At 45.1% G+C, this 17,256-nt stretch overlaps 1 protein-coding gene across 4 annotated transcripts in view; it reads left to right on the forward strand.

The window, feature by feature from the left end:
- Positions 1-17,256, forward strand: part of Wdfy4 (WDFY family member 4) — a 282,996-nt gene that overhangs the window by 251,066 nt on the left and 14,674 nt on the right. For 3 of the 4 annotated variants that reach the window (XM_046446708.2, XM_046446710.2, XM_046446709.2), the window contains exons 52-56: positions 6,611-6,764; positions 8,311-8,402; positions 12,163-12,375; positions 15,316-15,463; positions 16,606-16,790. In XM_046446708.2, coding sequence (XP_046302664.1) covers positions 6,611-6,764; positions 8,311-8,402; positions 12,163-12,375; positions 15,316-15,463; positions 16,606-16,790 — 792 coding nt within the window. The remainder of the gene's footprint in view (positions 1-6,610; positions 6,765-8,310; positions 8,403-12,162; positions 12,376-15,315; positions 15,464-16,605; positions 16,791-17,256) is intronic. The other variant, XM_046446712.2, reaches the window with a different exon arrangement.

Genomic DNA, 17,256 nt, shown 5'->3' on the forward strand with positions numbered 1-17,256 from the left:
CTGAGCCTCAAGCAATCATTGTGAAAGCAATATGGGGTCTAGAGAGGTTTCCCAGGGGAGATGTGTTCAGGAGGAAGGGACACACCATTTCCAAGGTCATGTTTAACAGGGCAGAGTCCCTCAGATGATGTCACACACAGTGTGACATGCAGGTAATCATCTGGCATGAAGTGTGCCAGCTGCATGTGTGACACCCCTCTACCCCATGTACCCAGTGCAGACTGACATGCAGCATGATGGCTCCAGCCCACTTTTGCTGTTATGTGTTGTACACCCAATGTGGCCTCTGGGCTCCTGACAGGCACGGACTCCTTGGGCACTGCTGCCAGTTTGCAACATGCTGTGCAGAAAGCCATGGACAGCTCCTACACACAACCCAAGAATGCAGTGCAGTCTATTGGTTCCTAAATGTAAGGGGTGTTTTATTCCCCTTACCTTCAAATCCCATTAAGTTTGGGTTCATCTTATAATAAATTCATATCCTCTGTTGTTTGTTTTTATGCCCCAAACTTATAATTTCCATGATAGAGTCTTATAATCCAGAATATATGATGCAGTCACTCCAGCTTATCCATGAGGGATTGGTTCCAGGATCCCCACAGATATCAAAATCCATGGATGCTGAAGTCCTTTCTCTAAAATGCATAGAATTTGCTTAGAACCTATGCATGTTCTCTCATAGAATTTAAATCATCTCTAGATTACTTATGGTACCTAATGCAATATAAGTGGTATAGAAGTAGTTGTTTAACTGCATTGTTCAGGGAATAAGGACTAGAAAAATAGTCTGTACATGTCCAGGACAGATGCAATTTTATTTAAAAAAAATTGTGATCCATCATTGGTTGAAACTATGAATAGAACTCATGGATATAGAAGGCAAAAGGAATACACATTCATACATATGCTTACAAAGCTTTATATGTTAGTATATGTATACATTTTATATATATATGTATATATGAATATATACTTTGTGATTTGCATGGGTGGCATATGCAGGCAGTCAGCTGTATGCTCTGTTGTCCCCACTGCCTGGAGGTATGAGCTGCTATCTGCCAGGGCTGGGGGCTGATACCCCCAATAGCAGCCCCAGTATGCTGTAGTTCTCATGAGACTTAACTGCCTAGAGCTAGAGACTGTGAGCCTCTAGAAAGTTAAGTCACCAGGAGACCCTGTCCCTGCTGGGGACCTAGCCGTGACACCTGTTTCTCCCCCATTAAAAGCTCCAGTTGCTCTCAATCTGGGTGGAGCCTGGCAAAGCAGCCAGCGCCCAGCAAGGACACAGTGCCAGCAGTGGCTGCTGCTGCTGCATTTAATAAGAAACAGAAATAAAGTGCTGTGCTAATTAAGTCACAGCCCGTGTGAAGTCAGCTGTTACCAGCAGTGGGGAAGGGTTTTCTGAACCACCTGAGGCGAGAAGGCTGGGTTTTGTGCTAGACAGATGCTAACTGCAGGGGGAACCAGGAACCTTAGGGAAGCACTTGGCTCATCTTGATGATTTACTTGGGAGCTCCCAGTGGGTGCCAGACCTTAGTGGCTAGCACCTGGGTCAAGGTGACATGAGGAAACCAGGGACCTATGTCAGTGCCCACACCTGAGAACCCTTCCTGGCCTTTTCACATACTGCCCATAGTCTTGTACCTGCCTCGTAGGGAAGTACCAGCCTCTGGGACTCAGTCAGCACTTTGCATAGGGCTAGCCCACCCCACTGTAGCCTGGTCTGCTGGACCCAGAAGCCTTCAGCTATGCTCGGAGGCAATGCCAGGTCTTGAGATCCAAAAGAACCCAAACAGTGACTTGAGAGGAGTCCTTTAACAAGGAGTAATTATGATCACACAAACTCAGTGAAGAATGTGTGATAGAATATGACAGAACTGGAATAAACTCCCAGCTCTAGAACTTTCCTACAGGTGGTATAACATAACTGAGCCTCAGTGTCCTCATCCTTTAAATCACCCCTCACTGAGTGGGAGGTGAGGATGAGACATCTGGTTGCTTCTGGGTGTTCCATATACACCTGCTCTCCCGGTCATAGTTGGCAGTGATGTTTCCACCTGACTTTGTGGGTTCTACTTGTTCAGGAAAGAGCTATGTCCTACCAGAAGGAGAACCAATGGCTACTCTGGAATCAGCCCATCCTCAATCAAGAGCAAGATTGATTAAGCAGCTGGATAAGTGCCAGCACTTCCCAAACATCATGTGGGTCCTATGACTTTTAGCTTGCCAGTAGGATGTTAGGGCCTGGAATTTCAAACAAAAATCCATGGAATGGCATGTTCTGGTCTGTCTTGTCCTCTCACATTGCCCCTGTCTTCATTGGTGGTGCTGGTGCCTCAGAATGGTTCTGACAATGCCTTCTTTATTTGCCACTTCCATCCTAAGGCCCTTTAGCCTTTCCTACCCTCCTGCCTTGTCCTTGGCAAGAGAAACCATGCCTCTCTCCCTTCCCCTCATGCTCCAATATTGATCTCCTTTTTATTTCTCTTCTTCTTAAGAGTCTCTGGTTGCCTTTCCCACTTGCACTGAGATTGGGGCCCAAACCTGGGATTGCTCCGCAGTTCCTAGTCTATACAGGGAAAAGGATGTAGGGCTTGATTCATTTGACAACACTTTCTTTGTGCCTAGAGCCCCACATAATGTACACACACACACACACATACACAAACACACATACACACATTCAGATGTACACACATGTACATGCACACTCATATTTACACACATGCTTGTGCACATACACACATTATTGCTTTTACATATACAACAATCATCTAAGGTTTGCAGAGGAGGAAATAGGCAATTAAAGAGATTAAGGAACTAATTCATGTTCATTCTGCAAATAAGAGGGCATTGAAATTCCACGTCATCTGCTGAGTTCCAGAGCCAAAGCATTCTACGTGTAGCATGCTGCCTCTTTGATGGACAAACAGTAGCTTAGATCAACTGATATCTTGTAAATGAATTGTTTGCATGGGATATTTTTAAATTACTAGGAATATATACAGTGAGAATAGGTTTTCAACCTGCTCATACAGCCAATCCATTATCTAGATGTGAATGGGTTGATTTGGGTCACTCCTACCTGGAAGGAAGACTGGACTATCTAGTATAATCATTAAAATATCTGTGCATTCAAGGGTCCTTGAGCACATGTGGTTTCTGATTCCTATGAATGTGGGTCAAAAAATTAAGTGTGGTTTCCCTAACATACTTTCCCTACACAAGTGGAGAGGGGTCTAAGGATGTAGCAATTGAAGTGCCTGCCCAGGCACATTGGCACTGTCAATTGACAGGAAAGACGTTTTGCCTTTACCTTTAAGTATTCTGTTTTGGAGTATATTCAGTTATATCATGTAGTTATAACCAGTGCACCAAGATCATGGACTTTTTTTTTTAATATGAACCCACATCAACATTCAGCATCATCCTTGGTATCAGCTGCTTCTTTTCCCCAGTATTTTACTCTTAATTTTGTTTCATCTCTTAGCAAGATTGAGCACCTCTTAAAGTATTTTGTTGACAAAAGTTGCCTAGGATTATATTATTTCTGAGCCCTAAAATGTTCAAAAATATTTCTGGTATCTTGACAGATGAGTGATGACTTGGCTAGATGCCAAAGACCATAACTTTGTGACTCAGAGCTCTCTGGTCTTGACCTGGCTGCATTGGATCAAATGTCACATGTGAAAATATTCTGCCAGTAAGAAGTTGCTCCTTTGTTGACAGTCATGACCTTGCTGGGTTTTTTTAATTTTATTTTTAGCTTGTTTGGATACCTTCAGGAGTCATTATTCTTGACGTTCCGGAATGCCTGTAGAATAGATGCAGGAGCAGATTTTGGTTCAGGAATTCTTTCTGATCATTTTGTTTCCTTCTGATCTCTAGACTTAATTTTGTCGTTTTATTTCATTTGGTTTTGGACTTTCCCTTTGTAGGAACTTTGTAAACTTGAATTGTGTGTCTCTCTGCATCTCCTCTTCTTGCCCTTTCTCCTTTCTATTTTCTTCAGCTTTTCTCCTCCCTTCCTTCCCTGAGAATCACATCCTAGCTGGGACTTACTTCCAGTAACTACCAGAGTTTATGTCAACCCACAGACTTACAATACAAGTAACAAAGCAACTCTACTTTTTCTTCTAGGGAATTTGGTGTTTTCTTTTGTATTGCAGAAGTGAGAAAACCCATTAATTTTGAAACAAATGTATGCAAATACATTTATTAATATAGGAAATAGGAAAATCAGTTATTGCTTCCTTTATAAATAATACAGGCTTAAGTTTTAAAGATATTACTTTTGCTAAAATGCATTAGACAGCTGTGAAAAAAATAACATTTTTCTTTGTGGTAATATCTTTAACCAGATTTGTAGCACTAACAATATTTCCTATGTATATATTATTTTTATTTAATACAGGTAATCTTTTTATTACCAAATCATATTGTTTCTCAGGAGATTACCATCAGTGCTCATAAAAGCTGCAAAAGGAAAAATGGGCCGAGGAGAAGGCATCAATCTCCCACAGATGTAAAGCTCAGGCTGCAGATTAAATACACAGAGCTCCTAATGCATTTCAATGAGTGACTCGTTAGGTGCAGATTTACTTAGATTCCTCCCATTTTATTTCCATTTCAATTTAAATTTGATGGTGGATGCCAGCCTCTAATTTCAACCAAGAGCAAAGTGACCACAGGGAATCTTTAAGCTGTCCAGCTACTACTGTGTTTGGTTGAGACCCCTTGGGTAACTGGATATCTTGCAATTCCTGCCTATGTGCAAAAAAAAAAAAAAAAAGACCCATGGATTCCTCTGAATCCACAAATCTATTTGGGAAAATTGACCAGCCAGTCCATGTTCACCAGGGTGCCCACATAAGGCCTTCTTTGGGTGTGTACCAGGTTCTTCCCTTACAGAAAGAGCTAAGTCTCACTTTGGCCCATAGGTAGTAGTTCAAGTTTATGACAGAATCATTTTTTTAAAATCACTTTTAAAAAAAACGACATGAGGCAAAGCATGCCATTTGAAGTTGCATCTATGGGTTTGACCCCAACTCTTCTATTCACTGCTTTGAAGGCCTTAGGAGAAAATCAGTATGCTTTGAGAAGCATCAGTTTCCTATGTCTTCAAAATGGAAATAGCAATTCCTTTCCAATGTACCTGCTATGAGGATTAAGAGAAATCGTGTATATGTTCACAGAGTATAGTATCTAACAGAACAGACATGCCTTTCTCCTTTCTTACCCTTCATTCATGGCTGCAGCTACCCAAAGCTGCTTTAGGTAAATGCTGATAGAAATCTTTAGCCCTCTCTAAAGTGAAGGGAGATGACAGGGACAGTGCTCTACTCTTTACTCTTATGATCTCATGTGTGTCCTGCAGAACTTGGCAAAAAGAAAACAAATATTTTTTTTTCAAAAAAGGCCTAGTCTTGATAAAGACAAGTGAACTACAGAATTTCAGGGAGGTAGATATTGTTGGATATGTCTACACTTAAGTAAACCCAAGGCTCAGTTTCAGAAACTCCTTTCCTGAAGTCTCTCTGTCCCCAGCTTCTTCATCTTTCCAACCAGGACCTGACTCAAGACTGTTCTCTGCCTTCTTCTGACCCCTAAGACCATCTGATGAATAGGGTGGTCAGTTTGACAATTGAAATGAAGAAATTTGACAATTCAGGTAAGAGATCTAGAGCATCCAAAGAAAGAATTGTGCCTCAAATCTTACCAGGTTCATCCCTAATTGCCAAACTCAGGCTGCAAAAGGGCACCTGCCATGAGCCTTGGAACGCAGGCTGGCCTTGGCAGGTGTGCAGACATTCTGTCCTCATGTGCCAGCCTCCCATCCTCTGACAGCTCCAGCTCTACTTCTTCAAGCCTACTGTTTCTTGTCAAGTCCTAGTCCTTGAGCAAGGTCTCCTCCTACATTCACACCCCATCCCAGAATGCCTTGTGCATGGTATTAGATGTCACGAGAGCCCTGACCTACAAGTCCTCCTCCCATCTCTGTTTCTTATCAAGGCCTTGACCTCTGCATAGAACTCAGCTGGCTTCCCCATCACCAGGCTTCCAGAATCACCTCTGGCTGAGATTCTCCAAAAAACCTCTGCTGACCTACCATGCAGAATAGCTGACCCACCTCTTTGTCCTGTAGTTGACTCTCTATTTCCTGCCTGTGGTACTCCAGTGTGGGCCTCTCAAGAGCAGAGTGAAAGTCATTCTTATCTCTACTTCCTCAAATTAGGTGCTTGATTCAGAGTGGCCCTCAGCAACCTTGGGGAATGGTTAGAGAGTTGACCATGATTTTCTGATCTCTGATCTCTGATCTGAAGTTCAATTGCTGGTAAAGCAGGATCCCTTAAACCCCATGGATTGTGGGTCCTCCCTCAAAGGCATAAGGTTCCAGAGAGTGACTGAATGGACAGATGTGTGAAGAAACCATGGCACACAAGCATGGGCTGATGCATGTGCCTGTGTGGGTAGAATGAGTGAAAAGTCCCAATGGTGGAAACTGTGCCACTGAAGCAGCATGGATGGAAGGAGGCCTGTGCATGCAGAGTGTGGCCAGCCTGAGGATTCAAGCACATGTGGTTGATCATATTGGCTCCTTTTCATGCAGGGTGGAAGCTTTGATGTGGCAGATAGAATGTTCCACAGCATGAAGAGTGCATGGGAGTCTGCCTCCAGGGAGAATATGAGTGACGTCAGGGAGCTGACTCCAGAGTTCTTCTATCTTCCTGAGTTCTTAACCAACTGCAATGCAGTGGAGTTTGGTGAGTAGAGGTCTGGGCAAGGCCTGGGTATCTGAGTGAGGACTAGTTGGGGTGGGGAGCAGAGGTTCTGGGGAGTATAGTCTCTTTCCTGCAGCTCCTGGGTGGCAACTAATTTCATATGAATATTTTTAACTCACCTCAACAAACAGCCCCCTCACTAAGACCAATGCAAGGGATATGAGGCTTCTGCTGGGTGGCAGCATCCATGTTCAAAGGAGGTTGCTGAGAAAGGACACTGGGCCCCTGGTTTCCTGGGACCCTGCCCAGCCATGACCTTTTCTCTGAGAGCTCCAGGCTCTAACTGGCAGCAAGGCAGCAGCCAGAGAGCAGGAGCTCTTGCTAGTAGCCTCAATCCAGCACTGTCCTGCTGCACTGTGACCTTGAGCTCTTCACCAGCTCCATTTCTGCCAGTCTTGCAAATGGGCAGACTTCTGAGTTACAGCTCTTCTTTGTTCCTGCAGCCCAGAATGAGCTAGGCCTTCTTTCTACTCTAGAGGAGGAACAAAAAATTCAGGAGTAGGTCCCTTGGAGATTGCATATTACTTGGGAGCCTCCATTGCAAATGTATATGTTGCCAAGTTGGGGCAACTTGCTGAGGGTATGTGTGGTCAGAACCAGGGCAGAGAAAGTGACTCAAAGGGCCACTTAGAGCAAGTGACCAAGGAAGAACCTGCCTAAGGAGGAGACAAGTGGGCTAAGACTGACTGATGAGAAGGGCCAGGTAAGGCACAGCCCTCAAACTTGCGATAGCAAAACAATTATTCTAGTTGTGCCATGAAGGCTCTGGAGAGTTCCAACAAGATCACAGTTAACATCTATTGAACCTCCGTCACAGGTCTGGTATTGTTCTAAGTACTATTATGTTTATTTTATCTTATGATCCTCATGCCAGCTCTGTGAGATAATTCCTGTCATCACCTTCAGTTTAACAGGTGGGAAAACTGAATCCTAAGATATTAAGCAACTTGCTCAAGGTTGTACAGCTAATGGGTAGGGGAGACTTGAGATGGAAGCTAGGCTCTTCTTATTCTCTGTGGAATCTCCAAAAACCTTGTGTTCTCCATTTAAAAATGGAGGAAAAATGCATGAATTATCAAGTTAGAGTGAAGATTCAGTAAGAAAATGTGTTCCCAAAGCCTCCCATGGTGCCTGGCCTGGACTTGGGTGCGTACAATATGCCAACTTGTATTGATTTTACTTAAGCTGGGTAAATAAGTTCTCCCTATTATTCAAACACCCAGATGAAAAGGCCTAGTGTAGTGGGGAGGAAGCTCAACCAACAATGGTGACACTGAGATCATTCTGTATGACTTGGGAGTCCAGCACTAGTGCTGCCTAGGGAATAAGGAGGACCTTGTGGAGGAGAAGAAGATGGAGAGACCAAGCACATGAGGACTGGGAACATTTCAGGGAGAGGATGCTGGAAGCAGTGTGTGCTGCATAGGACAAAGCTCACACTCCAATTAACACATCAAGGCAATTCTAGGTCTGAGCCCAGTGAGGGTTCCTGTTTATCCCAACCCCTATTGTTTTGCATCCCACTCAGGCTGCATGCAGGACGGGACAACGCTGGGGGACGTGCAACTTCCTCCCTGGGCAGATGGGGACCCTCGGAAATTCATCAGCCTGCACAGACAGGTGAGTTATACCAGAGCCTCTGGTTTTCTGATGTGTACCTCAGCATCCCCCCAACCTTCATAGAAGCTTCCTGTCCCAGAAGAGGGGACAAGCCCTGAGCCTTTTGTGTTACAGAATGGGTAAGGTCTATACCCTGGGGTGTCAGGAAATGGCCTGGTTTCTGGGCTGTTCTGAGAGCCCCATTGGGCTTTGCCCTTTTGCCTGTTTTTTGAGGACATCACTACAGGAGAGAGTTTGCATGTCCAGGAAGATGTCAGTGACTTTAGCCCACCCTAAAAACAGGGCTGCTCCCTGGGTCATGCTGCCCAGTACACCTAAGAGAAGGTTTGGAGAGTCCAAGGAGCTCCTGCTTACCAAAAAAATATTCCAGGACTGGGGAGGGCTTGACCTATTACCTAGAAAATCAAAGCTGGATTAAGATATAGCTGATGACAGAAGAGGGATGACTAACTGCAAAGCAGTAAAGGCTCAAGAGGAATGGAGGTTCTGATAAGGGGGAATAAGAGCCTTAGGAAGTAGTTAATAATGACCAGCAAGGTGAAGATGTGGCTTCCACTAGTGGGAAGGTTGGAATGGGTGCTTTGAAGATGGAGCAGTTATGGATAGTGACATGGGTTAAGGGCTGTGTTAAACAGGTTTCCATTGCTATGACGAATGTCTGAGGTCATCAACTTAAAAGGAGGAAGGACTTATTTTGCCTCACAGTTTCAAAGGTTTCAGTCCATGGTCGGTTGGCTCTCTTGTTTTGAGGCCTGTGATGAGGCAAAATATCATGGTGGGAAGAGAATGATGGATCAAATCTGCTTATCTATATGTTTTGATAAGTGTTCTGTGGTTGTTTTGATTATTTTCAAATTCATGATCAAGTGCATTTTTCCCTAGGAATGTATAGTTGATTCAACACACAGAAATTAATAAGTGTAATTCATCAAATAAATAGACTTATAGAAAAGAACAACAGGATTATCTGAATAAATTAAAAAAAAACATTTTAAAGAATACAACCTCCATGCATGCTAAAAACAACAATAACAAAAACCTAGGGATAGAAGGAACATACATCAACATTGTACAAAATATATACATCAAAATCAAGGCCAACATCATTCTAAATAGAGAAATGATAAAAAGGGAAAGAAAAAAAATGGGGCTTGGGTTCCAGTATCTCCTTCAGGGACCCACTCCCCATGATCTAGCTTCCTTCCTCTAGGCCCTATCTTCTAAAGGTTCAGTCACTTCTCTATAGTGCCAGTCCAGGGCCAAGCTTTTAATAACTGAACCTATGGGTTGAACTATAACAAGGAGCGTCATGACTGTATGACTTTGGGTGGAGTAGACGCAAAATCATTGGAGGGGAGAGCTTAAGGGCCAGAGAGGCCAGAGATTGCAGTCCCTGAGGGTGATGACAGATCTTGGAGAAGAAGCGATGGTATAGCCAGGAGTGACATTTTCAGTGAATGAGAAGAGCAGACAAGTGGGTAGATGGCAGCAGTGAGGCTGAGGAGGGGGTAGAAATGATCTCAGAAAGCATAGAGGACAGATTTCTTTCTTTCTTTTTTAACAAGAAGGCAGAGGAACAAGGGTCTTGACATGGCTATGGGGATTGAGGAAAACACCAGCCCCAACTCCTGGCTTCCAAACTTATGGGATGTGTTTAGCAAGTGTCTACCACCCTGGCTTGCTGACAGGGACCTGATGGGTTAAGAGAAAGCCTGATGGGTTAAGGAAAGGAAGTGGAGGAATGGTCCAGAAGAGCTTAGGATATGAAAATGTGTTGGTTATGAAGTGGCAGGAAAAGGGCCAAGGCTGGTGCCATTCCCTCAGGTACATAGTCATTCTGTTGCAGTCCCAGCAAGTGCTTTAGTGCAAACATTTACAGAAGGCCCTGAGGTGGGCTCCAGGTCTAGGAGTACCATGCCTTTCATCAAGGCTCATATGGCATCACTCAAGTGTGAGCTTCTGGGCTTCAAAGCCACTTGATCAAATACCTCAGAGAAATTAAGCTGGTACAAGTGCCCCAGCTTCCCTAGGCCCAGGTGGAGGGATGCATGTGCTCCCAAGAGGACCAAGGAAATGAGATGAAAATCTTTGAGTTCCAGGGCTGCAGCCCCAAAGGACTGCACTCAGCAGAAAGGTGTCAACTCTCCAGTGGACTGGGATATCCAAATGCTGGGCACATATCCTCTTGCTTATAGGTAGCAACTTCTAAGAAATATTACCAACCTGGGTTTCCTAATCTGAGCTAGCACCATCCATCAAGGCTGCACCCATGAAGGATCCAGTATGCTTGTCTGCTGTGCTGAATTACTTGGACTGTTAAACATTACTTAGTTATAGTTAGATGTTGCTGGCTTCCAGTGGGAGCTGTGTACCTGAGCAGGATGAGGTTTAGCTCCCACTTAGAGGCTTTAAACTCCATGGCTGAGTCTGAAACATCTCCTGTCCTCCCAGATGGGGACAGTGAGGCTGCATATGGACAGAATGGTCCTCAGGTCGTCACACTTGCCCCTTGGGTACATAAGTAGGGCATTCATTGTCACTTTCATGCCCAAGGCTGGACAGAAATGCCCCATGAAGAAAACTTACATTCTTGGGGGCCTACCTGCATCAAAAGGGTAGATTCTATTATTTCCCTCTCAGGGATGATTTAGTAAGGTCCCCTCAACCAGATGTCAATGACTTCTCAGTATTTGTATGAAGTGAGATCTTCTCAGTGAAACTGAATATCCCCTGGAGGGGAGTGGGTCTGAGGCATGAAAGTTGAAGTTTGGATAGCAAAATCAAAAACTATATAATGGGCTGGGTGCAGTAGCATTTGCCTGTAATCCAAATGACTCAGGAGGCTAAGATAAGAGGAATGCATATTCAAAGCCAGCCTCAACAATTTAGTGAGACCTCTGAAATTTAGTGAGACCCTATTTCAAAATAAAATTTGATAAAAGACTGCAGATATAGATAAGTGGTAAAGTGCCCCTGGATCCAATCCCTAATACCACACACACACACACACACACACACACACACACACGCAAACACACAGACATACACATTACCATGCCCAAGAACTGCTGAAATTATCCCTACCAGCAAGAGGTGGTCTCTTAATGGGAAGAGAAAACACAGATAAATCCAAGCCGTTGCCTGACACCTCGCAGGTGCTCAGTGTAATCACCTCACCACATGGAGCTCACTTTGCTCCAAACACAGAGACAATTTAATCCTCACATTAACCTTGGAAGAAAGTACAATTACTGTCCATCCTACAGATGAAGAAACTGAGGAACAGAGATGTTCAGAAATGTGTGAGTGGCAATGCTCACTTCAGTCCACTCCAGAGCATGTTCTCCAAATCACTACACTTGGTCTCAACCTCTTGACGATCCCTCGTCAGAATCAACTTTCTGTATTTAGATCTCAGCAGGACCTCAGAACATCATTCTGCCTGGTCTCTTCCAAGTAGATGTCACTTGCAGACCTACACCACATGGATGTTCTGAATGGCATGGTTATCATCTGAAGTGGATGATCTGGGGTGACGGGAACAGTCATATCTGATTTGCCATGAACTGTAAGCAGGAACCAGCTTCCCTGGGGTGGTTGGCTCATCTGCCTGCTTCCTACTCATTAAGGCTGGGAGACACCAGCCATCTCTCCTGTGCAGAATAAGCATCCTGAAGCACGTGTATCTTCCCGTCTGTGCAGAGGGTGCATGAGTCCATGAGAGGGCTGGGTTTTCACATTTTCTGGGTTTTGATTCCAGGCTCTGGAAAGTGACTTTGTCAGTGCCCACCTCCATCATTGGATAGATCTCATTTTTGGATACAAGCAGCAGGGACCAGCTGCAGTGGAGGCAATTAATACCTTCCACCCCTACTTCTATGGAGACAGAGTGGACCTCAGCAGCATCAGTGACCCTCTGATCAAGAGCACCATCCTGGGCTTTGTCAGCAACTTTGGACAAGTTCCCAAACAGGTACTGCAGATTATGCATTTGTTTTGCTTTCTCAAAAGAGTATGCACCATGTGGGCTTGGGAGAGAGAGTGAGCACATTCTCTCCTGCGGTAGGAGCAAGGGAGAGGACTGGAGGGAAAAAATGGTCCCTAGTCATCTTTCTGTGCATTCAATATCAGGGCTTACCCCTCGGTTTCCTTCTGATGTAGATGAAGATGATGACATTGTTAATGATAATGGGTGAAGGTTACATCCTTCTGTGATGCTAGTGACAGACACTATGATTGATTCATTATACTTATTTTTTTTTTATCAATATCTACCCTTCAGGATAATTATTTCTGATGAGTTAAGACATCAAGTACATGAAAGTGTATGAAATGTGACCAGCACTTAACAAATGTTAATTGTGTGATTATATCATTGTATCCTCTCATAAGCTCTGTATATAAAAAGTGTTTTATTATGGATCAGGAAACTGAGGCTCAGAGAAAATAAATAACTCACTTATATTGGATTGTACCATCACTGAGAAATAGAGGTAGAGCCCTGGGTAGATACATCATGTGGGTAGGTAGGTGCAAAGCATGGGTGATATTGCCACTGTTGTAAAAACATCTACCTTCCACCTGCCGGGGCCTGGTGAACTTCAATGTTCTCACCTGGGCCTTTGGCTCTGTTGGCTCCATTTCCCACTGGGATATCTGCTCAGCAACATGACCTATTTATGAAACACAGGCAAGAAAAGTGCTTATTTAACTGACCCCATCCCTATTGATCCACAAACTGGTTCTGTGTGATGTTTTGTTTCATCTCTGGTCAGAGCCCTGGCCCCACAGGCTGGGGGCATCACCTGGATAGTCAGCAACTATCCTGGGAAATGAGTGCCTAAACCCGGCCAATTCAGGACAGTCCTGCTCAATAGCCTTCCCTGCATGAACCATGAAGGCTGGCTGAACTCCTCTTGGAGCTTGTGCAAAACTAACAATATCTTTTCCACCTGTCCCTTTATGGCTTATATGCATTTGCTCAACTCCCAGGTATGGGGGACATGACAGGGGCATGAGGTGACTTGGAGATTAGATGGCACATACAATGTTTGCAGTTTTTTGGAAAGGGGAGGATTTTAGGAAACTCAGTGGCCTATCGGTTTTGTTTGTAAGATTTTAAAAATATATAATAATACAGAAAAAGCAATGAAATACTTCCAAGTAGGCACCACCATCCAACTGGGTCCAGTTTTATGCACTTGCAGCCTTGTACATATGCACAGATACTTTCCCATCAGTATAATCATGAAGTATATACAGTTTTATATTCTTATTTTATGTAGTGATATAGGATACTCATATCCTTATCTGAAATACTTTGGTGCAGAAGTATTTTAGATTTTAGTTTGTTTGTTTGTTTTAATGTTTGCATAAACTTTTCCTGTTGAGCATCCCTAATTCAAAAACCTGAAATTTGAAATGCTTCAAAGTCTAAAATGTCTTGAGCATCATGTGAGCACTCACAAGATTTGGAACTTCAGAGCATTTCAGATTTTTTATTTTTGGAATAGAAATGTTTAACCTATATATCCATATGAGCTTTTAAAAATATTTCTAGCTGGGCATGGTGGCATACACCTGTAAATCCCAGCAGCTCAGGAGACTGAGGCAGGAGGATTACAAATTCAATGCCAGCCTCAGCGAAACCAAGGCACTATGCAACTCAGTGAGACATTGTGTCTAAATAAAATACAAAATAGAGCTGGGGATGTGGCTCAGTGGCCCCTGAGTTCAATCCCTATTACCCCCACTCCCCCCAAAATACTTCTAAGTAATCATTAGAATGAGAATTCCCGAGCTATCCCAGTCTTTTAAACAAGATTAAAGTGCTTGAGATCACACACTCTTCCGTCTAGGCACCGTGTCTACTAAAGCTGTTGCAGAGAACAGAAACCCAGTCTGTGGACACATTAGTCATTCTGTGTGAGAAAGAATGTGCACTACAAAATGCTCCTTGAAAAGCCATTGTTTTGATTTGTGTTTGAATTGATCACCAACACAGCTTTACTAGATTTTTTAGCATTTGACCAAGGGCTGAGCCAATGCTTCTCTGAAACTCCCAACTGCCCATTAAACTTGACCTCTGTCCCCACTTCTGTGCCTGGTGAGGAACAGCTCCCACCCTGGTTCTTTCCAGTGTGGTGTCTGGCAGATGTTTCCTTCTGGGAATGCAGGATGCAGATGGCTGGAGAAAGCAGCCTTGCAGGAGCCCAGCCAGGGAGGGCAGCTGGAGAGCCAGAGCTGGCTGTAGATGCACACACGGCTCCAGCAGGAAGGAACGGGCCAGACAGTGCAGCCTTGCACTTAACCTTTTTCCAAAATGTCCAAAAAGTTTGGCATTGGGGACAGTGTGATGGCAGAGATCTGGAGAAAATGAGAATAAGAAAGTCCACTAGCAAGGTTTGACTGTGCTCTTTGGAATATTTGAATAGGTACATTCAAGAATTCTGTGTTGATAGTTGGATGAATGAGACTGCAAAGAGCTTGTAAGGGAGGAAAGAAAAACAATAAAAACCTGAGAAAAAGCCCAAGCAAATAAAGGGAGCCATGTGATCAAGGGAGGGACAGGGTGTCCTGTTAACTCCAGGGTGTGAGAGGCAGCTCTCTTGGAGACCAGGGCCTTAACAAGGTCAGCCTTTGCCCAGGCATTTTGGGGAAGAAGAGATTTGGTAGCTAGGAGGGCTAGCTCTGGGACCTTGAGAAAGTCACTGCCCCTCTCTGAACTCCAAGCCCTTCATCTTGCAACATTTGAGGGTCAGATAAGAGGGTTCCGTTTATGCTCTAGCTCCTTGAAGAGAAAGCCCAGTCCTGACAGTGCCCAGATCAAGGCACAGCTGTAGTGTGCATAGGGAAAGCTCCTCCTCTGGACATCTGTTCCCTAATGACCTGTGCAATATATGTGCCTCTCTAGCTCTTTAGTAAACCCCACCCAGCCAGGACCACCACGGGGAAGCCGTCACCTGGGAAGGATGTCTCCACGCCTGCCAGCCTGCCTAGCCACTCGCAGTCCTTTCTCTACAGCCTACAGTCACTGAGACCCTCCCAAGTCACAGTCAAAGGTGATTACCTACCCCTGCTTGTTCTTTACCCTGTCCCAAGGTAGTCCTTTCAGAGACTGGGTTCCTCTGGAGATTCAGGGCACAGGCCTGGCCAAGTACTGGGGTCTGGCTTTGAATGGCTTTATCTCCAAATACATCTGGGAAAGCCTTGAAGTTTCCAGTACCTCCATTAGACCCTGACTGCTGAAGACCTGCATGTCTGTATGCCTCAGATATACTCTCCTCTCTTTCTTGCATTCACACACACTTATATACATAACAATCTATAGACACATATACAAACACCCTTCCCTCTCTCTCCTCCCCTCTAAAAAACAGTCTCAAATTTTCCAAGGCAGACTTGCCACCTCCATGCCTTGGCCACAGTTGATCCCAAGAACCCAGGTGGGCCTGGCCCTGGTTGCTAAGAACATGTGCCTTGGGGACGACAGACTGGTGTGAGTCCCAGCCCAACTGTTTCCTAGCTCTGTAGCTTGTAGGGCCCAGGTTGGGTGGGTCTCCCGTTCTACCCAGCACAGGGCAGGGAACTGGGTGGACCTCGTCATGGAGTGGATAAGATGTACATTCTCAGCAGTGAGTCCTCACACACGCTAAGTGGAACACACTGAGACCGGATCATTATATTCATTCCACAGAAGAGCCCCTGAGGTAGAAAGGGATAGATTGACTTGCCCAGGATCACCAGGCTTGGAATAGAGTTCAGCAAACCCTGAACTCTGATCTGTATTCCAGCTGGGTTTAAGCATGGCCTCTAGAGTGCAGCTACTGAAGGACTGTGGCCATGCCCCAGATCATGGGCCCCCTCCCTGAGTAAGGCAGGAAGCGCTGGATAGGCAAAGTCACCCTGAAGCCCTACGGCTTTGTGTCATCTGCCCCAACAGCCAGCCTGGCCTCCTCCTCTCCTGGCGTCATTGCTGAGACACTGAAGCCTTATGTGGCCACTGGCTTAATGTGTGTGCCCAAGCTAGAGGAGCCAAGGAGAGGGGACATGGGCCATCATAGACCTAAGGCAGCCTTAGGGAGCTGCTGCTTGTCTTGCACATGCTTGGCCTGCAGTGACTTCTTCTTTCTGGGCCCAGCTAAAATAGGTGTTGTTCCCTCACTACATAGTTTCTGCCATACTAACTGGGGGGGGGGGGCAGATATGTACCTTTTCTCCCTAGGATCAGAGTCCCCCAAAGGGGCCATTGGCCACATTGTCCCTACCGAGAAGACCATCCTGGCTGTGGAGAAGAACAAGGTGCTGCTGCCACCTCTCTGGAACAGGACCTTTAGCTGGGGCTTTGATGACTTCAGCTGCTGCCTGGGGAGCTATGGCTCAGACAAGGTGAGTGGCCACAGGGGAACAGAACCAGCATCAGGACCTCCACCTTCCTCCAGTGCTGAAATGTCTCTAGATCAGTGAGCCCAAGGCAGGGACAGCCACCCCCACACACTTCCCCCTGAGGTTGTGTCCATAGCCTAGGAGAGAAAGGGTTCATACAACCCTGAAAAGACCCTCTTGAGCCAGACCTCCAACCCACATTCCTAGGAGCTGAACTTTCACATTGGCAGCATACTCTTCTCCTTCAGAGCAAAGTTTGGCTTGTCCCCTGATTACATGGAGCCCACCGAGATGTGCACTCAGTGTGAGTGAGAAAGTCTGGGGCCTCCTGCCATTCCAGGCATGGCTTAGACTCGTAGGACACTTGCTAAACATCCAGCAGCCTTTCAGGAGCAAGACTTCCCACCCATCCTTTATCTTCCAGCTGTTTCCACCTTCTCCCCAGCGCCCCTCTCCTCCCACCCCATCC

The sequence above is a fragment of the Marmota monax genome, unplaced genomic scaffold (assembly GCF_021218885.2).
Source record: "Marmota monax isolate L192 unplaced genomic scaffold, Marmota_monax_Labrador192_F-V1.1 WCK01_AAM20220418_F8-fsc00207, whole genome shotgun sequence".
Lineage (NCBI taxonomy): Eukaryota > Metazoa > Chordata > Mammalia > Rodentia > Sciuridae > Marmota > Marmota monax.